At 43.0% G+C, this 23268-nt stretch overlaps 2 protein-coding genes across 2 annotated transcripts; both read left to right on the top strand.

Moving 5' to 3' along the window:
* Window positions 1-2921: 2921 nt before the first annotated feature.
* On the top strand, window positions 2922-7842 carry ube2s (ubiquitin-conjugating enzyme E2S). Its single transcript, XM_053432127.1, has 4 exons — window positions 2922-3124; window positions 3976-4123; window positions 5968-6158; window positions 6250-7842. The coding sequence occupies exons 1-4, from the start codon at window positions 3122-3124 to the stop codon at window positions 6610-6612; spliced, it is 705 nt and encodes a 234-aa protein (XP_053288102.1). The 5' UTR covers window positions 2922-3121; the 3' UTR covers window positions 6613-7842.
* Window positions 7843-10332: 2490 nt separating this feature from the next.
* Window positions 10333-21534, top strand: LOC128449081 (protein shisa-7). Its single transcript, XM_053432094.1, has 6 exons — window positions 10333-10545; window positions 12777-15169; window positions 15952-16106; window positions 16512-16577; window positions 16866-17051; window positions 17221-21534. The coding sequence occupies exons 2-6, from the start codon at window positions 14400-14402 to the stop codon at window positions 18150-18152; spliced, it is 2109 nt and encodes a 702-aa protein (XP_053288069.1). The 5' UTR covers window positions 10333-10545; window positions 12777-14399; the 3' UTR covers window positions 18153-21534.
* The last annotated feature ends 1734 nt before the right edge of the window (window positions 21535-23268 follow it).

The following is a 23268-nucleotide window of genomic DNA, read 5'->3' as shown; positions in this document are numbered from 1 at the left end:
TCTATCTATCTATCAGTGTTGTGCAAGTTCACACCTCTCATGAACTAGTTCAAAGTTCAGTTCATACAAGTAAACATGAATAGTTCACGTTCATATAGTTCACCTTTTAATTTCTGAACTAGTTCATAGTTCAGTTCATTTCATAGTTTTAAGGTGGAAAGTGAGAATGAAAGACTTAACTTGTTAAAGAAAACCTCATCCATCACTACCCCTTACCTTTACTGTCGGAATCTTTATCAGACAGTGTGTAAAAATCCCTCAGATAATAATAAGGTGCATCGGATCTCGGGTGTAGTTGCTGAGTCTGCGTCTCTGCTTTCTCTTGCCATCTGTATATGAGACCAGAACTGTTGTGTTGCAGGTATGGCCTGCCCCTTTAAGGAAAGTTTGTAGTGTGTGACGTAGTGCACCTGGGTATTGTGGGAAAAGAAGCTAAACGTGTGTGTATAACGAGAAGTGACGGAGCACCTAAAGGTGACGCGAGTGTTGCTCCTGTTGTATATCCGAGAAATAAAGTGGCCGCATTCCAAGTAAAGAAACATCTCCTCCTCCTTATTCACGGAGCGGACGGCTGGTTACCGGCCAGACAGCGAGCCAAGACAACCAGTGTGCTGCCCCAGCTCCTGGTACAGGCGACATAGGAGACTGATTTATCATGACGTGACTACAGGCTTGCGTAGGTCAGTCACCTGTAAAGATCAGCATCATTTACACCTGAACCAGCGCGGATAAATAATCATGATGATGAAAAATCAAATATGAAAAAATTAAATATAAAATTAAATATAAAAATTAAATATAATTGTTTTGATTAAATAAAAAAAAAAAAAAAAAAACTGCGTGCGCACCTTCTGCGCAGAAGGCCACTGCGCACCTTCTGCGCAGAAGCCTACTGCGCATCTTCTGCGCAGATGCCTACTGCGCACCTTCTGCGCAGAAGGCCACTGCGCACCTTCTGCGCAGAAGCCCATTGCGCACCTTCTGCGCAGATGCCCATTGCGCACCTTCTGCGCAGAAGCCCATTGCGCACCTTCTGCGCAGAAGCCTATTGCGCAGGAATTACGCGCGCAGTTTTTTTTTTTTTTTAATTTAATTTAAAATAAATTTTACCATGTTTTATATTTAATTAATTTCAATGTAGTGTAAGACATTTTGAGATCAATAGGATAAATTAAATTTACAATGTTCTTTTTATTTCCAACTTAAAGGTGGGATTTGAAACCAGGTCTTGCTTGTCTGAGGCCGTTCCCTCTACCGACTAGGCAACACAGGCTGATGATCGTCGAGAGGAACTAAGCACAATAAGAAGATGGACAAACCATCGTGTGTGCGTGCCCGTATCATTTTATGCTGCTTTTCATAAACACTTCAGACAAAATATTTTCTGCTTTACTACATATATTTGACAGCCTTGCTTAAAATTTACTTTAATATTTTTGGCTTTTAGATACTGGATAATTTAACATACTTTAAAAACCTATTGTTAGAGAATAACCCAGTATTTTCTAACCTTTTCGTCGGACGCCTTACAAGAATCACAATCTCCTGTGATGTCCTGAGGCTGCCCCCTGCTGGCTGCTGGGTTCCTCTGCTGCTCTAGCCTGGTTTGTGCAGCTTGTGATTAACTAAAGTTGTCCATGAAAGAAAATCTTTAATATCCTTCAAGGGCAATTTGATGTACAATCAGTGCACGACCAAAATCAACCAATATATATTGTTCACCGTTCAAATTCATTATTTGTCATTGACTTGCTTTCAGTTCATCGTTCTCATAAAAGTGAACGTGTTCAATGAATGCGTTCTTTTGCGTTCGTATATGCCGAACACTGCTATCTATCTATCTATCTATCTATCTATCCATCCATCCATCCATCCATCCATCCATCCATCCATGCATCTGTCTGTCTATCTATCTATTTACACTCCTGAGACTTTACTATCTGGCACTAACTTCCTGTGACTTACTATACTTTGCACAATCCATTCTTAAGTGTTATTTACAATGTTTTACTCAATCCCTTCCCTCATGCTTATATATGTATATATATAGTTATGCTTGCACAAACACACCACAGAAAATTATTTGTATGTGTAAACCTACTTGGCAACAAACCTGATTCCGATTCTAACATCAAATTAAGTAAAATAAATTAAAGTACAGAAAAAAAATCATAGTCTATACATGTTGTATGGTTCAATAGCATTGTACTGCTACAGCTCTGTCTAAACCGGCCGCAACAACAATAAATTGCAGCTAAGAAATGAATGCATGAATAGTAATCATTCAATAATATAACATAATAACACACAGTACCGCTTAACAGCATTGTGGTCGTTAGTCTGACACCTAAGTTACATTTTCTGATAGTATTTAAGATAAGAGAAGATAAGATTAAAACTTCATTGATTCGCACACCGGGGAAATTGAGTTGTTACAGCAGCAAGCAGGTCAGAATGAGGTAGACAAGATAATACAAATAATATTGAAAAAGTATGTACATTATATCCACTTTTAAGTGTAGTGGTTGGTATAGAAATGTTATTAAGTAAAGTGCAGTGACACAGGATGATCGTACAAGCAAGTACAAAAAACATTTGTACATAAATGTAAATGACATATTGTGATGTGCAAATGACTCAAATGTGCCTAAAGTTACTTTCTGTTGAAACTACGACATATAGTAAAATTATTTACTAATTTACAGACTCTGACTAAAGCAACATAAACGTAGTACTTTCAACTTTACTTTCAATTGTTTAAGTGCTGCTGGGGGCGGGGTCTGGAGCTGAGTTTTTCAAACAGACCAATAGCTGACCAGAATCCGCCTCGTTCTCGACACAGTGTGTTGTTCAACTGTGACGCACGGACAACACTGCATCGTGATTGGCTTAAGCTCTGCAACGTCCGCCATCAGGAAGAAGCCCATTGGTCGTCGCTGGTAGGTTAAACCGAGGATCGTATTTTTGTTCCTGTGTCAACGGGAAAAAAGAAAAGAGCAGCAGCCAGTGAGACTAAGTTGACGTCAAAGATATTATTTTACTTTCAAGCTATAAAGGAAAAGACGCCTCGGACCTCTCACCAACCAGGAGACCCCCGACTCTACAGAAGTCCTTTTTAAAGATGGTAAGACACCTAGCCGAGCTCAATGCTAACGGCTAACCAGAGTAGCCGCTAGCTTGATCCGCTATTTAGCCGTCGCCATCCGTCAAGCTTTTAATTTGGGGTTCTGTCTATTCACTGGAGTCTGTGGCCGTTATTGAAATTCATTATCTGCTTTTGACGAATTTAACCAGTCAATTGAATTCAATAAAGACGATGTCACCTATTTAGAACCCACAAGGTAGCTTTAACTCTATCTGGTCGGGGCAAGGCTAGCATTGCTAATGCTAAGGTAAAGTTCCCTCTGGACGGCTGTTACATCTTCACCAATGCTCCGGTAAAACAGTGGATTATTGGGATATGATTATTAGAGATGTCAGATAATCACGTTAATCGTCTTATGTTAAAACCTAAGTGACGATACACATGTGGTGTCACAACCTCAAAGCTAGAACTTTGCAGCACACATTAAAGCGATCCGGGTCTATTCTCTTGTTACACGGAGATAAGAGTGATCATTCATTCTTGTTTCGTTGTTTAAGAAAGCGTACACTGTAAGGTTATCGTGGATATTATCAAAAGGGATCCCACTGCTTTGTGTTAGTATCAACACAATTTATCTTTATAATTCAAGCTAATACCTGTTTTCAATGTTATCTCAAGTTGGATGTGGCATTATTGCACAAGTCAAATCGCAGGTGCCAAACAAGTTGCCTATCTGAAGGAAACTAAACCAACCTTTTATCCGCATATAACTTCCATTTGTATTAGTGAAACTTTTATTATTACAACATCCCTGGCTCATAGTTTTTCCGTTTGTTGAAGCCCTATGTTGTTATGTGTTCTTAACCTGATGCGTGTTTGTTTCTCTCCAGAACTCCAATGTGGAGAATTTGCCGCCTCATATTCTCCGCTTGGTTTACAAAGAGGTTTCAGCCTTAGCTGCGGACCCCCCCGAGGGTATAAAGATCTATCCGAGCGATGAAGATATAACTGAACTGCACACAGCCATAGAAGGACCAGGTGAGGATTACACAGTGATGGGTTTTCTGTGTTGGGTGGTGCTTACTGAATCTACATATAGAAAAAACATTGTGGAGGACATTGGGAATTGGCTACTCCTGATCTTTCCATTACTGCTACTGTTTTCTTGTCCTCGTCAGCCAGTGCCTGCTTTAAGATATAGGTTAGCTACAACGTAACATCCCATTGCAAAGCCAGTGAAAATGATCATGTGGAAATTAAAGACGAATTGCGTGCAGCAGTGAATGAATCCTAAAAATACAGGTTTTGAAATTCCAGATAATATTGGCTGTTACCTAGTAATGTTTAGAGTTTTCCATAAATGCCAGGGAATTCTTTAATGTGTCAATGGCCAGACATTAAAATGTTTCTATCCGACTTTTATTTTACACTCTACAGTCACTGTCACTTTCTATGTCTATACATATTTAATTATAGCCTACTTATAAACAGATGAAGGACTTTTGTCATCTGATGCCCCGACCTTCAAGTATCAGAAACCAGTAGAATAAACTACTGACACCCTGTGTCTGCCTAAACGCATCAGAGAAACACATTTATATTTTTGTATGTGCAACTGCTCTACAAACTACTGTGTGTTCTTATTTAAAAGACATTTTACTCATGACAATCTATAAAGTATTCAATTTCAAGAAAAATGAGAAGGAGCATTTACAGCCTTAACAGGACAAACCTCCAATGATAGACATATGATTCAAAGTCTGCTGTCGGAACATGGAGTAAGTAATCATTCTGTTAGTTTGGAACAATAATCAAAGACCAACAGAGTGACATGAGCAATTGTCAACTCCAAGCTTGAAGATGTCTCACACAGTATCCCAATATATCTCCCTCCCCTTGTGCCAGCCAACAGTTCATCCATGAAAGCCTAAAATTGCTGTAACACTATGTTACATGTAGGTGTTTGCATCCTATTGGAAACTTGAGCATAAAGTATGCATTCCTAAATCATGTTGTGAGCTTATGCTTGCCACTGGTGTAATATGCAAAAGAAATTAAGTTGATGCCTGTGTGTCTGGGGCATCTGAATTAGATGCGAAAGTCCATGAGTGCAGATTCTACAATGTGCTGCTAGTTGGCCCTTTATCTATAACCTAACCTTGGGTATTGCTCAGAGAACAGAGAATGTGTGGAATTAGACAGGCACTGTTCTCCTAATGGTGCTGTACTGATGTAATGTGTCAGGATGTTCAAAAAATCCTCAACAACAACAACAGCTGCTCGGGACAAACATCACAAAACAACACTTTGGTCTTAACACAAGTAAGTGTTCATTTGCATGTAGAGCCGAGAAGTGAGATGTGGTCACAGGAGATGCCTCCAGGACGTATTTTAATACCAGGTGTGAACACGCGTACTTAACGCTGGCCACTTGTGATGGTATCTCTAAGGGAAAATGTTAATAGCAGGTGTGTACGGGGGCTATGAGCTCATTGTTTCAGACCTTGTTATTGTTAAGCAGGCCTTGAAGAGCCTGACAATTGTCCACATTTTATTAACTCCTCATATTGCTTTCCTCTGTCCCAGGACAATACACTTATAAGCTATTGCAGGTAATGTATTCATTATTTTCAAGTGGCAGTGGAGTACATTTCATAAGGTCACGTTTTTATTAGAGTGTACGTTTTCATCAGAACTGAAATGGATTATAATAAAGTCGAGAAGTTTCAACTAAATGATCCACGACTGACTTGGATATAACGTTTTCCTTTTTGTGTGAGTCAACTCGATTGCAGCTTTCTGGCCCTCTTTCTTTTTAATCGAGCACGTTTGGCACAGTCTTGACATATTGTTCATTTGATGAATTCTTTATGCTTTGACAGAGGGAACTCCATTTGCTGGTGGCATTTTCCGAATGCGTCTGGTCCTTGGGAAGGACTTCCCTGCGGTTCCACCCAAGGGGTATTTCCTGACCAAGATTTTTCATCCCAATGTCGGTCACAAGGGAGAGATCTGTGTCAACGTGTTGAAAAGGGACTGGAAGGCAGAACTTGGCATCAGACACGTCTTACTTGTAAGATGAATATTCACTCTTCATTGTTCTGAGGATCAACATTGTTTCCTCCAATTTTCGATTTCTTATCTTCTCTTTTTGTTTCCCACAGACGATCAAGTGTCTTCTCATCCATCCAAACCCTGAATCGGCTCTGAACGAAGAGGCCGGGCGTTTGCTGTTTGAGGACTATGCAGAATACGAGTCCCGTGCTCGTCTGCTTACAGAAATCCACGCCATGAGTGGGCCTGGCGGGACATCTGGAGCTCCTCCGGACCCCAATGATGGCCCACAGCCAAAGAAGCACGCAGGTGACCCCACAAAGAGGGCAGGACCCAGTGCAGCAGCTGTGCCAGCAACGCTGGGTAATGGAGCTAACGGAGCCAGTACCACCACCAGCAATAACAGTAGTAATAGTAATAATGTAGCAGGGAAAAAGAAAGCAGATAAAAAGCGTGCATTGAGGCGACTTTAATACCTCAGCGAGATTCTCAGTGTGTGTATGTGTGAGTGTGCGTGCGTTTGCGAGAGTGTGTAAATATAAATATGAAGTGTGCTAATGATGTTTTGATTCTCCTTTTTTCTGACTCTTTCTACCACCAGTCCAATCTTTCCCCTTTGTACTCATACCTTACACTTGGTTTTGCCACGACTTTGTCCTGTTGGCAATATATTGAAGTTGGTTAATTATTTCCATACTTGAAGACATTATGAAAAATACTTGTTCCTATAGACTTTTCAGGATATCATGCCATCATTTGTTTGTTTTCCTCGGCCGGTTTATGAGTGAATGACACAGGTAATTATTTTCACTTTGTAAAACATGGCCTCTATTGTCTGGCCATTGATGAAGTGAAGCTAATGTTGCCTCAGACTTGATAGAATCTCTTTTATTTAGAGGTGTTTCCTGATAAACGCTGCTGTGATAGTACTGTGTACTGCTCAGCCAGGCCCACTGTTGAGTCTAAGCCATGATGCTACTTACAATTTAAATCAGGTTTTCAAACTGAGCTCAAAAGGAAGGGATGGTAGAAGATGTTTTAACATAATGTAAGAAGTCAGAATTGGGAGAGACATAATTGTTAATGTCACACAAAATTGTCAGGTGTTTTTAAAATGAATTTTTCATAACTGAACTAAATGAAGTAAAGCTATGGAGTCTCAACGCCCTTTAAATTTTTTTTATTTCTCTGTTTCACTGTCCAATATTTTTCAAACGCTGTTTATATGACATCGTCCATATTCAGCTGTCTTGTGGTTGTGTGTGAAGACATAGATCAGTGGCTGTAGGGGAACAGGGTAGGTTGACAAACAAATCTTATTAAATAAAAATCGTCTACTCTCTGTATTAACACAGAGATGTGACTTGAGCCATCCCTGCTTCCCCTACCAGGCAATATGTGCTCTTACATACCCAGCTCTCCTACCAGCCATGTGGGTACCAGAGAATACATCAGTAGCAGAACTTCCACGTTTGATAGAAACTGTCTCCCCACCCGTTGCACCGGCAGGGTTTCTCTGGCAGGTTTTCTCTCTGATCTAAATGCATGCGGGGCCTACATTTCCCAAGGAAACACACTGAAGCGCTGTCTTGAAGTGGATGGAGAATGTGCCTCTGAAACTCCTGTTAATGTGCAGACTGTCGGCGGGATATTTTGTGTCCATTTTAAATTATTTAAATAAATAAAACATTGAAATATGAGAAGTGAAATAAAAATGACTCGTTTACTCATTTATTTTTGCTTTGATTATGTTGACAATGTGCGATGATGAGGTGAGAGTGTTTTGGTATAAAGCCTGAGATCAGATGGGGTGAAGCGTTTAGTGCTCGGTGACGTACAATTGCACTTCATTTTGTTTATAGTGGTCTCCTGTTCTGCAGTGATGGAATAACCATTATGAGCCAACCAGTAATTGCATCCACCCCAGCAAACCAGTGAGTGAAAGTGCCCCCGGCGGAGCGTCATCGGAGCTTCTAATGAAGGGCTCCGCTGACCTCTGCTGCAGACTGGCTGCTGCCCACCCACCTGTGTAGAAATAGCAGCTTGCCATGCAGGTAATTATCAGGCCTGTCTCAGACTCCTGGGGTTCCACAGAACCCTTTATACCTATTCTCTTTGGAAACTCTTGCCTCCTTTCAGTGGCATTGAATTCCCCTATTAATGCAAAGACAGATTTTCCCTTGCGCTGTTTATTAATTAATCTTTGGTCCAATGTCACCGTCGGATATATTGGGTAAGTATGTCAACACAAGGAATTTGGTTTCATCTGTTAGTGACTCAAGCAGACTATGTACAAGCAATATACAGCAATAATGAGCAGCACCCATAGGAATGAAATGATGGTGTATATCTAGAGGGTGCAACCATTGTGAAGATACGAGAGCAGCTGTGGATTAACAGATGATTCAGGTCAGCTCTGGACGAGGAGAGAAACTGCTCCTGTGTCTTGTTAGAGTGTAAAGTGCTGTGTGTAGTGCCAACCAGAGGGAAGGAGCTAATAAAGTTAGCAAGGTGTGAGGAATCTGTGATTGGTTTCCTAACTCCAGAACAAGTCCTGGTGGGTGGCTGGTGGAGCTCCTTTAATCCTTTTTCCGCCGTTGATATCAGCCTGTTTGGTCGAGTTGGCCCTCGTCTGTCGTCTAAAGGACTTCATGGCCACAGACGTCAGGGCAACAGGTCTGTCGTCATGCAGCCCTGCGTTGGAGTGTTCTCCTGGGGAGTGGGGGATGGTGGTTGAGCAGTTGAAGCAGTGGGGGATTTCACACAGCTCCAGGTAGCTGTTGAATCTCCACGTGAGAGTCCTAAGTCCTTCCCGTACTGATGCAGGCTCATTTTGTGAACCCATTTTCAGGGAGGATTCTGTTTGGCTCTGAACCGTGGTTTGTGTTAATTGAAGCATTTTGCTCAGGTGTTCGCCAGCACACTCTCATCCCTCAGAAAAAAAGCTGATGTCATAGGCCTCTCTCACAGTGCTGGTTCACGCAGGTTGCCATTACAGCCTCAAACACACCCCAGTTGATGCAGCGTGTGCGTCAGATGAAGGCCATCAGGAAACATATGCTGTGCTTTCCTGTGTCACGCACACCTAATTGGGATTATTGTGATTCATCCTTGTGTGTCACTGATTTCATGTAAACAGAATGCTTAGAGTTACAATTTACAGAGAATCCCAAACCTGGTTTCACTCATGTGCTGAGCACTCATGTGCCAAACTAAATCCCCCTTTTTTTTTTTTACAAACATCACATTTTACCTCTCGCTCCACGGTGTGAGGCTCAGCCAGTTCCCAAACTTAAAGAGATTTCTGAATTGCCAATGTGGGCCCGTCTCTAATTGACAGTTTCGTTCACGCTCCAGTGTCAAAGCGTTTGCTCCAATCCGCTTCTCCTCTCCGTTTTCATCGCTTTCATAATTGCCACCAACATAATGACACAGTTGCTGTGGCAACCGTGTCTCTCGGTGTCGCTCCTTTTTTTCAACTCTCGCTCAGTTTGTGTGTGTGTGTTTGTGTGTATCTCCTAGGGTCTTCAATTTACTAATAACACAATACAAGAGGAAGTTTTTTTGTTTTCTTTACTTCTGTCTCATCCCTGTCTTTTACTCTCCATAAAGAACAGGAGGCAAATCATTGAGCGATATTTGTCTTCTCGTACCAGAGCCTGTGAAAATGCAATCCAACTCCACCGGGGCTATTCACCTAATGAGAGAATAGATATGAACGCCACCAGTTGAATGGTCCTAATGATCATCAGCAGCAGCTGCAGCGTCGCGGAGCTGGAGACTCTCATCAGCACCAGAGCGAGCGACCAATCACAGCGCTCCTCGGCTGACGGACCCCGGTGAGGTCCAGGCGCAGTTTCAGGTGGTGTAAAGGAAGTGATGGAGGGAAGCAGCCGCGGTCAGTAGTAGTAGAGAAAAGGAGAAAGTTGAAGCTTGAGAGACGTTTCTTTTTTTTCCACTTTTAAGATTTGGAACATCTGAACTGCTGCTGCTGCGTCTTCTCCAGGACACAGGCGGTAACTTGACGGGATTTTTTTCCCATTGAATTGCCTTTGTCACATGCATCAGACCAGCCTCAGAACATCTCTACGGGCACTGACTCTCTCATCTCTCTCTCTCTCTCTTTCCTTCTTTCTTTTCTGCTCGCCTTTTATTTTTCTTCTCTATAACAATGGATTATCAGAAACCGGATGGAAACAGATGAAGAACGATTGAGATCTGCAGCGCGGCTGTTTTCCCTTTTCCTTTTCAAAAAGAAGCATTCGAAGCAGGCGTCAGCTCCGGCAACAGTTCAAGCTGTCCTGATCAGCTCGCGCCACAATAACAGGCTGCCATCTGACAGAGATACAGTGCGCAGGCTCTCCCAGCGCTGCTCTCCAGCATCAGACCCCCAGAGCAACGCACAGGTAAGACACGACATTTAATGCACCTTCTCTTAACGCACCATCGATCACTGAATATCACGCACACGGCTTTTATTTCCTTCGCTGTGCGTTTTTTGCGCGCGGTAGAAATCCCCAGTTTGGCATCTGTTTTAAACGGAGCCAGGAGGATGTCAAACAAAACATTTGGATGAAAGCTGCGCCACAGAAACATCCACACACACGCGCGCACACACACACACACCGACACAAATGCAGTGGCAGACATGTTTTTCATCACTTTGATCGACAAATGCCAGCACACTGCGACATTAGGAACATATTGATATTAAGATAACACATACGCGCACGGAGACGCATCCAGCCGGACACACACACACACACACACACATACCGGCACGGATACACCCACGCACTCTCTGAAACAAGCACGTCTTGTCCATAACCCGCATGCTTGTTCATTGCAACTTATTAAGTGTAGGGAGGATTGTGCAGTGGCGTGAGGAGCCGATGCGCAACATCTCCGGGCTGATGCAAAGTCACTGCGCAGCGTTTATTTGACTGACGGCTGCTGCTTTCACCCCCATTCTGTGTTTTCAGTCGTTTCTATTCAAATTGTATTTCCCCCACCGAATCACATCATTTAAAAAAAGAAGCCATTTTGTTTCATATCTATAACAAACACCTGTTGAAGTGGTCGCATGCTCAGCCGTCTGCACAGATGCTGAAGCCAAACTAACGCCGCCGCTTTGCTTCGTGCACTGCTCACATCACACACGCACACGCACACACACGCACACACACGCACACACAGACACACACACACACACACACACACACACACACAAACACACACGCACAATTGCTCCTGCACAATGCCAGGAAATGTTTTGGAAAATGGTTTTGTCCTCCCTCCAGTGGCCATGTAACTCAGGAATGCATCTTCACATCTCTCTCTCTCTCTCTCTCTCTCTCTCTCTCCTCTCTCTCTCTCTCTCTCTCTCTCTCTCTCTCTCTCTCTCTCTCTCTGTGTCTTAGTGTGTGAGTGTGTGTCTGTGAGTGCGTGTGTCCTCATCAGCACGCTCAGGGATAGTTACAAGAACATTTTGCTGCCTTTGTTGAGTCTTGTTGCTGCAAAGATGTGAAATTAGACTTTTGAGGCTTTTGATCGCAGAATGACGGGAATGCAATAATTGAAATGTTGCTCAGATGAATTTGCATTGAAACTGCACATTTGTTGGGGGGGGATTTACGATGGTTTGGATATTTGTCCAGAAAATCCTCATGTAGTGAAGTGAGTCAGAGCAAAAAAAAAAAAAAAAAGAGGAAAAAGATGGAAGTTGAGCAGGGCTGGAAGATGACAGCGTAAAGCCGTCAGTGTCATCTCATCGAGCAGGAGACGGGGCAGATGTGAATTTGAGAATCCGGTTCTGGTTAATGGGTGTAGATTGGATTCTGCCTCCCTTCTCTTTCACTGTCGCTTTCACTCACACACACACAGAGACAGAGCTGCATTGCTATTCTGAGAGAGTTAGCTGCCTCAACCCACGCACAGAATCTGAGAATGAGAGAAAGGCAGAACGAGGGAGAAAGAGGAGAAGGAGGGAGCAAGAGGAATAAAAGGGGAGGCAGAGGCTGACTACAAGGAGGTTTACAGAATGTCTACTATAGTCCCGCACACACACACACACACACACACACACACACACACACACACACACACACACACACACACACAGCTTTTGTACAGTTTCATATTCTCCCTCTCTAAGTGTTCTAACAGCAGCCCCTGATTAGCACTCTTTCTGTGTGTGGCACGCACTGTATTTGCAGATCTGTTTAGTGGTGCTGTTTGTGTGATGTGCTATGTTGTATTGGTAAGTGCTGGGAGAAATGTACTTGATTCTGTGCCACCCACTCACCGCCCTCCCACTCACGGTCGTCTCTGCATCTATACCTCTGGCTCTTCCCCGCTCGCCACAATCTCTTTGCTCATTTAAATCCCTACCCTGCATTTATCCCTCTGCTCCCTTTCTCTCTCCCTTTCTCCATCGCTGGCTTTTCAGGAGGGTGTTCCTCCTGCAGCCAAACACACACACACACACACTAACACACACTATCACACCCACAATGCACAAACGCACATAATGCAATTAATACAAAATGACAGTGGCGTGTGCACATACAAACAGGTGTGTGTGAGGAGAAGAGGTGGCCGAGCTTCTTTCTAATCACGTCTCTCGTTTGTGTTGCAGTTGGACACTCGGACAACACATACCAGGTTTGGCTCCGGAGATCAAGCAGAACGTTTCGAGTCGAGAAGAAGACAAGTTCTCCTCTCGGGAACATTAGTCAGTAGGAGAACTGCTGCTTTGAGTCTCTCGTTTTTTCCTCCGCTGAACTCTCCTCCGAAGGTTAGAGGAGCATGTAACTGAAACAAGTGGAGCCCTCGGTGATTTGAGCATTCTGTCTCCCCCATCTGTGCCTACACTCTCTGCTACAGATAGGGACGTTTTTGATAATTACATATAATTATAATTGCTGTGGGAGACAGATCTGCCTCTGTCTATTATTGCCAACACCTCCAACACAATCACTTCACCCATTTACATATTTCTCAACAAAAGTGATATTCTTTCAACCTCTGAGACAAATCAAGAATAATTTTTACTTAAAGAGACATGTCACACGGAGATGCTCTCTGCCATTCAGTTCATATCTGATGAGTGATTTTGTGCCTAAGAGCTGAATGCAGAGCGTTTAAAAACCAGCGACATCTGCCTCGTTTTGCAATGTGCTTCACAGGCCGGGAACCGTTCCCTTGGTTTATGCTTACTCCTGATTTTCAGTTGTTACAGTCTTCTAGCACCTAAGCTGAGCCTGGCTCATTATCACCCCCGTCCCAATCACAGTAACACTATGTGCCAGGCGAGTACGGATGCACATTAATCCGACAATAGAAAAGATTGAGATAAAGTACACAGTGTATCTATAGATGTGCTCAGAAGAGGCGAACAAGGAGATACGTCCCTGCTAAAGAGAAACCAGGCACCATTAATGGACAGCGGTGCAGCCGGTTCTATTTCAATTCGATTGTTTACAATGCTAAAAAATGTATGAGAAGAGTTGTAGATTCATTTTTCCAGAAAATTATCCCTCACATCTTAAACAAGTGCTAATTCTGAATGTATGCAGTGCCGAACTGGAATAGTCATCCAGGAGTGAACAAAATAGATTTAACTGTTTACATTTGAAAAAGCACCGGCCATAGACTATTGTGGAAGTGCCACAGTCAGCACAGGAATGTATGGGACTGCCATATTTTATTAAAAAATACTTGCTAGTGATTTCTACTGGGCTTTGTGCTCACAAGATATATTTCCATTCAGCACAGAGCGTCAGATACATGTCGTGTTGCTCAGTGGGACGTGCAGAAGAAGACGTTACAGACTAAAAGCATGACGAGTTGTGTCTTCAGCTTGTCGTCTTTACAGAGCTGCATCCATTTTAGTGCTGTGGACTCGAGAGGTGCTCCTGATGAAGTCATTACACAGTTCCTTTCTAGCAGTAAATTAAAACAGTTTTAATTCAACTGTTCCTACGAACTGGTTTTGATAGTGTTCCATTTTGTACTTCTCCTGGCCTATTCTCCTATTACATAATATAAACACTCCGCCAAAACAAAACCACTTTTTTTTCAAATTTCTCATCGGAACCTCACTGAATGAAACTACTGATACGCAATCAATATTCAGAAGGTTGTGCATGCTTCCTGAATATTTCACATGGCATTCTAGTTGGTTAAGCTGCACAAGCGGATACAGCGTTGTAACTGCATTGACTCAACAACAGAAAATAGATCTCTTAGTCATGTAAAAATGACGCCCACCACCAATCTCCGAGTCCTCGCTGTCTCCCTGCTCTCCCTCCTTACTGCTCCAATTACCACTGTTGCGGAGACCTCTCCGTCCTTCCCTCCTGAGCACACAGACCCCTCAGGCAGGCCGTTCACAGAGAAGCCCATGAGGGGCCCTGGCCCCTCGCTCCTGCTCCTCGCCATCCAGGCCAATCTCAGGCCAGCTGCTCTCCAAGGCAGGACCAAAACGGCTGAGACATTTCCAGAGACCTCAGAGGGAGTTCTCGAGGCGCCTCCAAGGCCCCTGCCCCAGGTCATGTTACCCAAGACTGTCACTACAGCGAAGAACGCCCTTGCTCCTCCTTTAGGCGCAGCCCTGATACCGCACCCTCGACCACAGCTGATGGATGGATGGATGGATGTATGTCGGGGGTATTACGACGTGATGGGACACTTTGACACCGCCTTCAACTGCTCCAAGGACAGCTTCGTCGTCTGCTGTGGAACCTGCCACTACCGGTTCTGCTGTCCAGAGCGTAGCCGACAACTGGACCAGGCCAGCTGTCGAAACTATGACTCTCCAGACTGGGCCAAGCCACAGACAGACACCATGGATTTAACAGATGAACTAGGTCCCGACCCAGACTTCGATCCGCTGAAGCAACAGAGCCACAACACCGGCTTCGTCATCGGCGGCGTGATCGTGTTCATGGTGGCGGTCGCTGTGGGCATCAAGGTGGTTTTCAACAAGGTGCAACAGGAGGCCAACCAGAGGGACCTCAACATGCCCAGGTGAGGTTTCTTTCATTCCATACGTGAAGACTGTAATGAAATGAGGTTTTTAGGTCTCCATAAATGGACTAGATTCATTCTGGGCTCCGAATCATGTTGTTAATCATCAGTTAAAACATATTTGATCTTCATTGAGGGGCTGCTGCTGTTTTCATTTCCTCTGGGTTTGTTATCCTATAAATATGACAATATATGTGAGCATTTTTGTACGTATGTAAGTTCCTTTTTTATTGGCCGGTGGAGGACCATGACAGTAGAACAATATGTAGTGGTGGACTATTCTTGAATCACTAAAATAATATTATTATAAATATTTTTAAGAAACAGTTTTATAATTTTAGACAAATTCATATTTCAGACTATGAGCAGGTTGATTGTAAAAAAGATAATGGCTGATTCCTGTTTAAATCAAATGCATCATGTTATTGGAAAATTGAAGATGTTTGTTTAGAAATTAAATAATTAAAATAACAAAGACTTTATTTATTTTAATACTTTAAAATAAATTTATTTTAACACTCTAAAATAAATAAAGTCTTTATTATTTTGCCTTTATCCTCTCATGAATATGATTGAGCTTTCGCCGATCAAATAAAAAACGATCTCATGTCCAAAATAAGATATTGAAAAAAACTAATCAACCACAAAATGATCCTAGTCTTAAATCATAAATTACAATGGTTTCATAATGTTGGTAGAAACTGATTTGATATCACATCCAGGCAAGTTTTGTCAAGTTTAATCTCACGTTTCCTTCTTGTCTTTGTTTGTTTTACCACCAGAGCCCTGGTGGACATGTTGCGGCACCAGTCCAGTCCGGTTCAGCAGGATGAGAGGAACAACAGCGTGGCTCTGACTGTGGGGGACGGACATGGGACGCTGGGGAGAGCTCCAAAAAATCTTTATGCCCCAGGACTTCCCACCAAGGACAACAGATGTGAGGGTGCAGGGCTTTTCACAGCATACAGCACAGTGAATAGCACAATCTGACGCACAATCAGAGCTTTTGTCAATGCATCCTTTGTATGCAGAGGAATTTTGTGTGTGTGTTTGTCTCATCTCTAAGATATTTTTGAGACAAGGAAAATAAGTATCCTCGAAGGTGGTATTTAATAAATAGAGATCTGTATCCTCAGTATTTCTCCTAACTCTCCACACCAGAATTCAAGTACAAGGCGAAGGAGACAGAAATGTTTATTAATTATAAGCCTTATATGTAGGTAAGGTGATACAGGCGAACGCACAACTGCCGTAATCTTTAAGGCTAAAATACCATATTAGCTTGAAACTGCCTGCCATCCATTTTGCGAGCTGATTACCTTCTGTTCTTCTCTTCTTGCAGTGGGCAATTTGCAGCACAATTTCATCCAATCGTCAGGCTCCAGTCCCAAACACACCGCAACGATCGGTAAGGCAGCTGCTGAAAGCCTGGCACCCGAATAAATGACATGTTATCACCACAATGCTTCATTTACTTTAATTCAGGTTCGTCTTAAGCTCTCATTCATCCCAACAGTAATCACGATTGTCTTAGCTTTGGTTGCTTGTGTAAGATTTGAAAGCGAGAGTTAAAAATCTGTGTTTTTCCAGTGAATGTTAGCAGATTCACACACGCTGCTACGTGCAGGGGACTTTATATCCAGAGGGGGCGAAGCTCATTTAACACACAGCGGTTTTCTCCCTGTGGTCTCCGTAGAGCGCACCCCGCGGATGAACAATGCTCAGCTGGCAGCTGGGGGCACCCTGCTCTCCAGTAAACACAACAACACCAAATCCCAGCCGTCCTTCCACCACTCCCTGCACAACCTGGCTCAGCTGCCTCCCTCCTATGAGAGCGCCACCAAGCCAGAGCTCAACAGATACTCCTCGCTCAAACGCCTCGGTGAGTTCCTTCATTTTGAGAAACAAGGACAAATGTTCCAGCATGTCTGCCCCCCCGCTCCCTTGTTGTTGTCGGATGAGCACTGGAGAACGGTGACACTGTGGCATTAAGTGCAGGATTCGTAAATGATCTGCTGATTCTATTTACTCTGGTTTTGTTTGGTTTCCAGAAAAAGGTCTTGATGAGTACTCGTCTGGTTACTGCACCACCAAGCGCCGGCCTCATACAGCCCAGCCGGCCCTCCAGTCCTCCCAGCATCACCTCCACTGGGGGGGAGACTACACCCTAGGTGGAAGAGGAACCCTCCCCAGGCATGCAGCTCGCCCATGGATCCCACCGCCGCCATCTGGTATGCCTGCCTCACCTACCCCCAATCCTTACCCCTTGGATCCCCCAGAACCACAGTACATCAACTCCAACTACGATACTCTGTCCAAACACCCAAGAAAAGTAAAGTCCAGTGATCAGCTGCTCAACATGGGTGACGTCCCTGGTAACACAGGGACTCTGTCCCGGCTGTCCAAGAACCAGCAACACCAGTATTACAAAGCCATGGTGGCCTCCAATAAGAACTCAAACACACAGACCCTCACCCGCAAGGCCCAGGACCGGCAGGAGAGACAGGATAGACAGGAGCGGCTGCTCATGTCACCAGACCACCTGGAAGACAGGATGGGGGTTGGTGGTATGGGTGTTGGGGATCCATACGCCCACACGGGGGGGAACGTCCCCACGCTGCCTCGCCAGCAGAAGGCCCAGTCCCAGCAGAACGTCTGCGCCACACCCTCCCTGGACCGGCACCACATGATCAAGATGAACTCTCACCCGACGTCCGGCAGAGAGCAGGAGAGGAACGCGCCGATGACGGGCCACATGAGCGGGGGCATGGGCTGGGCAGGGGAGACGCCCGGGGCGGGGGTGGTCATGGGAACGGGAACACTAGGGGGCCACAGCGCCAGGAGGATGGCGTTTGCAGCAAAAAGGCAGAACACCATCGAGCAGCTACATTTCATCCCGGGTGGGGGCGGCGGGGGGTCAGGAGGAAGTGGGGGAGGCAGTCAGGGGATCAGGACAGGGAGTAAAAACGAGGTGACGGTGTGAGGGGGCGGGCCTAATGTGGAGTTTACCCCTCATGTAAGGCATGGGAATAGATCACCTTCCTGCATTTAACTACTAGATATACGACAACAAGAAAAACAACTAGAAGTATAGAGTATAGTAACAGTATAATGTGTTTAGGCTATTCAAATTAGTGTTATCTTGTAATTAAATAGCTTAAATATGATTACTTAATTAAAAATCTAGCTGGGGAATCTCTGTTCCAGTTATGTGATAGCCTACATCAGCCATATTTTGTAACAGAATTTGCCATATTGCCATATACAGCGGTGCCATTACTTGTAGAGAGACTGACGAGAAGGGAGAAACAAAACCAATAGACGTGTCGTTCATGCTTTGTTTATATATATATATATATATATATATAAATATATATATGTTTTTCAAGAAGTACTCAGGAGCCATATTAGATAGGGAACCAGATGACATAAAAAAAGAGGTTGATGAAGAGAAGCACCACGTGGAAATATTGTGTCATAGAAATTCATCGAGAATTGAGCCAATCACCTGCTCGACTGTCAACCCGCCCAGCCCTCGCCATCTATGATTTTCGTTTGAACTGAATCTCACAGGTAAAGAGCCTCGTGGACCAGATGAGTCTGAATGAACCGTGTGCCTGGTGAGGTTCTTTTTCCTTTTTTTTTTGAGATCTGAGACTCTGCTCAACCAACCTTGTCCGGACACAGGGAGACAGAACTGCTTTTATGTTGCTTCCTCTGTAAACAAGCGGACAAGGTGGCGGCTGTTTACCGACTGGGACCCAGCAGCCTGACGCCACTGGCGGGACTCTGCGCCCGATCTGAACTGCCGACGTTCCCACACTACCAATCTGACGCCTGGGTTGCCTAGTTTTCCATGTGACCTTAAAACGAAACCCCAGAGGACCTCACACTCTGATCACTGTTACACTGCCCAAGTGTAAGATGATGTTACACTACGTTATGGGTAAGTTGTCCCATCAGTGTTTCCCAACCTGTAAGACCAGTGGGCTACCAAATGATAAAGAGCCATCAGACAGAATATTCATATTTATACAAAAACTTGACGTTAACACACACGAGTCAAGAGATTACAAAACAGAATGACGAGTTCAGTTTACCAATAAAAGGGCAACTTGCTTAAATGTAGGTTGAGGAGCAAAGGTTTTTTCCACAGAGCACAAGTGAATAGACCATGACGCAGGGGTTGCACTTACACAACTGTCCTTCAAAGCCATTTATGGAGATACAACGAGAATACCACAGAAGAAGCTGGTCTGACAATCACCACTTTAGTCTTCTCACCAGGTGACAAATTATACGAGTCAGTGATATTTTTTACAGTCAAAGGATCGGCTTCTGAGTGAGCCGAAAGCAAACCACACAAACAAACCTCTGAGTCAGGAGAGAGGGCGAGCCGAGGCCGTCTCCTCCTGCGTGGCTCCTGCAGCCATGAGACCCTCGGGTGGTTAGGAAGCCCCTCCCATTCCTCCAGACGAGGACCTCGCTGTATCATAACGCACTTCAGCCAGAACGAGTTTAAAACGAGAAAAGAGTAAAAAAAAAAATAACACAAAAAAAACATCAATAACGACGCTTATCAATACTAAGGGCTATCCTATCCTATATACTGTAGTATGTGATATCTGTGGTCCATATAAGATGCTATCTCTTTCTCTTGATTTCGTGTTGATATCGTCATGATGTATTGAGTATTAATGTGTACAAAAAACAAGAGCAATCAAAGCACAGTTCAAAGAGAGAGACGGAGACAAAACTTTGCACAAATCCACCCCCCCCCTGATATTTGCACCAGATACGAAGACCTGCTTTGTATCGTGTCCTTGAGGTTTACATTCTGTACGAGCACGGCTGGAGGTGAGACTGATCAGCGCATCGAGAGGTTGCACTGAGAGCGGAGGAGTTTTCTTTAATCGACAGAAGTCACAGGGAATTACACAGATCAAAGGAGGAACGTGTCCCTGCTCGGTGGAGGGGTCCAGAGATTTAAACGCTGATCAACACAAAGACAGACTTCATTCGGACAATCTTCCTATACACAGTGCTAAATGTAGTTGTTCTGAATATGATGGAGTGTTATTATTAATAATTATTATAACTGTTATGGTTATTATTAACAATTATCTTATGGTGTGATGTTCTTTTACTTGGTGGGATTTAAGTGTTTATTGTTTTTAGATATAACTAGCGTTCTCATGACTAGTTTTTTCATACATCTGGTCATAAATTCAAGTCTAAAAAAAAAAACCACGTTCTAAATCTTGATGCATGCCAGCTCCATTTCATTGAGAGGCATTTTACAGTATGCCCGGATTTTAAGGTCACCCATGCTTCTATGGCCAGTTTCTCCAGCTGTATGTACTGTGTCTAGACATCGGCCTTATGACTCCTTGATCTCAAGTGATAACTCATCGGTTTCCACACTGGTTACAAAACACATCGATTGAAATAATCTGCAGCCTTCTGAACGTATGACAGTGTTTTAACAGCCTGTGAGGGGCAGAGGCGTCTGGGACAGGCCGGACGTTAGTAACGCCACCAGGGGAGAGACAGTCCCTTGTCTCTTCTGCAGCCGCCTGACCCATCCACTTGTTATGGGTTGTTCACACAAAAAAAACCTTGATGCCATAATGTATGTGTGTTCGGTTGAATGTTTACTATAAACCTTGGGAGAAAAACCTGAGGTCTGACGGAAACCTTTGAGCGCAGTGTCTTTTTCAGGGAATTAGGACAGATGACATAAAGTAGTTTTAGATTTTTTAATAGAGCCACAAAAAGGTCTGTAGCAAAGTCTGTAATATCTCACAAGCCATATCCATCGAGACTCATCGTCACACTTTTATAAATGGTTAATCTAATTTGTGCAAGTATCGTATTTTGTATAGCTAGTACAATCAGAATATTTTGAGTGATCTCTTCGACATTAATTTGAGGATTCCGCAAACTATGTGTTAGTATTTATTGAATTGTACAGTGCCAAACTCATAGCATTTTTGTTGTCTTTCTATTGTTGTAGCCTCCTACATGGCTACAGGGGTGATTTCTTTTTTCACAACTGAGAACTAATACACAGGCGAGATCAGAAAGAAATGAATGAATATGGTGTGTGTTTTTACCACGATGGATTCATTTAGAGTGGGGATGGTTCATGGCCACCTGAAATGTAAAGCATTGCTTACAGTGAATTGTACGATCTGGGACAATGTCCAGTAATGAAATTCATGGATTTAATTTCATGCCTACAAATTACAAAACAACCCTTTTGTTATTGCTTGATGCATTTGATCCCCTTGGATACGACAGTGACTTACACAGAATTTGTATAATAAAGTTGGTGGAAAAATAAAAATGTTTTGTCATTCATTATGGAGCATGACATTCTTTTTTTTTTTTACTTCACTTATAAGTGAAGGTCAAATATATCTACATGGAACATTGATAATTAATTAACTCTGTGCAAACCAGGCTCATACATGTTTTTAATTATACATTATTAATCTATGAGGGAAACATAGGTCCTATTTATTATGAAGTGTCTCGTTGTCAGACCTATCCATCTAAGATCAGTAATATAGATCTGAAATCAATATTGATGTTGACTGGTTGCAAAATGCTAATTCTGGACTATCTTGAGCAGAAGTAATTTTCTATAAAAATAGAATTAAATTGAGTTTCTTCTTGAATTAAAACACATGGTTAAATGTGGAGCAACACAGACATTTTCAGAGGAGAAAAACTCAAATGTATTCTTATCAATTTTATTTTACTTAGTAGCAATATTGCTACAAATGTCCCCTTGTAAATAAAAGTCCTGCTGTGAAAATGTAACTTAAATAAAAAAATATGTAACAGTACATACTTAACGCCACTCACAGTTGTTGGGTTGTTATTACAGATGCATTGGTATGCTGGTAGCATTTTACTATTGTTGGTTGAGGAAGAGATCATTACTGTCATAGTTGAATCTATCAATGTAACAGCATATATATGTAAAATCCTAATCTGCTAAGTAGCTAACTTTACAGGTTAATGCAGTTGAGTCATATGTACATTATTTTCTTATGACTCGGAGTGGAGATGAATTTTGAAGTAGCAGAATATGAATATATCCAAATGATTTACAGGTAAAATAAACTTTAAATAATCCACTTATCATCGACAGCATTTTGTGCCACTTGACATTGATGGTTATTATGGAAGAACATGCCTGAACTGCTGGATGGCCTGAGGTAGTTTCTCTATTTTTGCCAATATGTCACACTCACTTTAGGTCAAGTTTCCAACCGGGATGTTACATTATAAAGAAACAAGAATAAAAAGCTTTAAAAAAAAATAAGGGGTCAAAACCAGAAGCAACCACCAGCCATATATTGATAATAATCCTTCAGTAGGATAGTGAGCACACAGAGCTTTTATAAAATCCCCTTCTCACCAGGCTGCGAGATATTGTGTTAGCCACAGTACGACCATATAGCACCAGTGGGAGTGGACAGCTGTGCTTTTAAATTAAATGAAAAGGGGAAATTGTCCTCATATAATTTGACGCACTGGGCCACCGGAGTTATATCACACTGTACAAACTGTGGGATCCAGGTTACATAGATCATATATAAATCCTCCTGTGAATACTTTTATTGCACTGAGATGTATGCAGGCTTAAATAAAAGAGAACAGATGTGCGGATGTACAAATAATTTCAACAGGATGTGCACAAGGGGTATAACAATATGTTAGATTTAGGCAGTTAATGCCGGCCGAGGATGCACCTTACACTGCAAAGACTGTAATATTTGTAATTTTCACATTTCACCAGCAGGAGGTTTGGTGGCTCCTCGGCTCTGAGACAAATATAGTCACCAAAGGTTTTAATCTTGAGTTTAATATGTTATAACACTTAACTACTACCTACACAGGAAGTGCAGCATATGTGGAGTTTACTGGAGAAGCAGAACAAAACTCTAATGGCTCTAATTCCTAACGGTTGTTCATGGCTGATAACCTGCCCACACAGTCCAACACCTGCCACCATTTACACACACTATATGAGCGGATGCAACATACATCTGCTGAAGTGAGAACCTGTTTTCCCGCAAATGATG

Source organism: Pleuronectes platessa, chromosome 10 (assembly GCF_947347685.1).
Source record: "Pleuronectes platessa chromosome 10, fPlePla1.1, whole genome shotgun sequence".
Classification (NCBI taxonomy): Eukaryota; Metazoa; Chordata; class Actinopteri; order Pleuronectiformes; family Pleuronectidae; genus Pleuronectes; species Pleuronectes platessa.
This window is presented reverse-complemented; position numbering and strand designations above follow the sequence as displayed.

Bases quoted from the DNA above. Each gene is read 5' to 3' on its own strand.
- ube2s (XM_053432127.1), top strand. The intron at 4,124-5,967 runs GTGAGGATTACA...ATGCTTTGACAG, and splicing joins CACAGCCATAGAAGGACCAG to AGGGAACTCCATTTGCTGGT. The intron at 6,159-6,249 runs GTAAGATGAATA...TGTTTCCCACAG, and splicing joins GCATCAGACACGTCTTACTT to ACGATCAAGTGTCTTCTCAT.
- LOC128449081 (XM_053432094.1), top strand. From the start codon at position 14,400: ATGACGCCCACCACCAATCTCCGAGTCCTCGCTGTCTCCCTGCTCTCC. The intron at 16,107-16,511 runs GTGAGGGTGCAG...CTCTTCTTGCAG, and splicing joins TCCCACCAAGGACAACAGAT to TGGGCAATTTGCAGCACAAT. The intron at 17,052-17,220 runs GTGAGTTCCTTC...TTTGGTTTCCAG, and splicing joins CTCCTCGCTCAAACGCCTCG to AAAAAGGTCTTGATGAGTAC.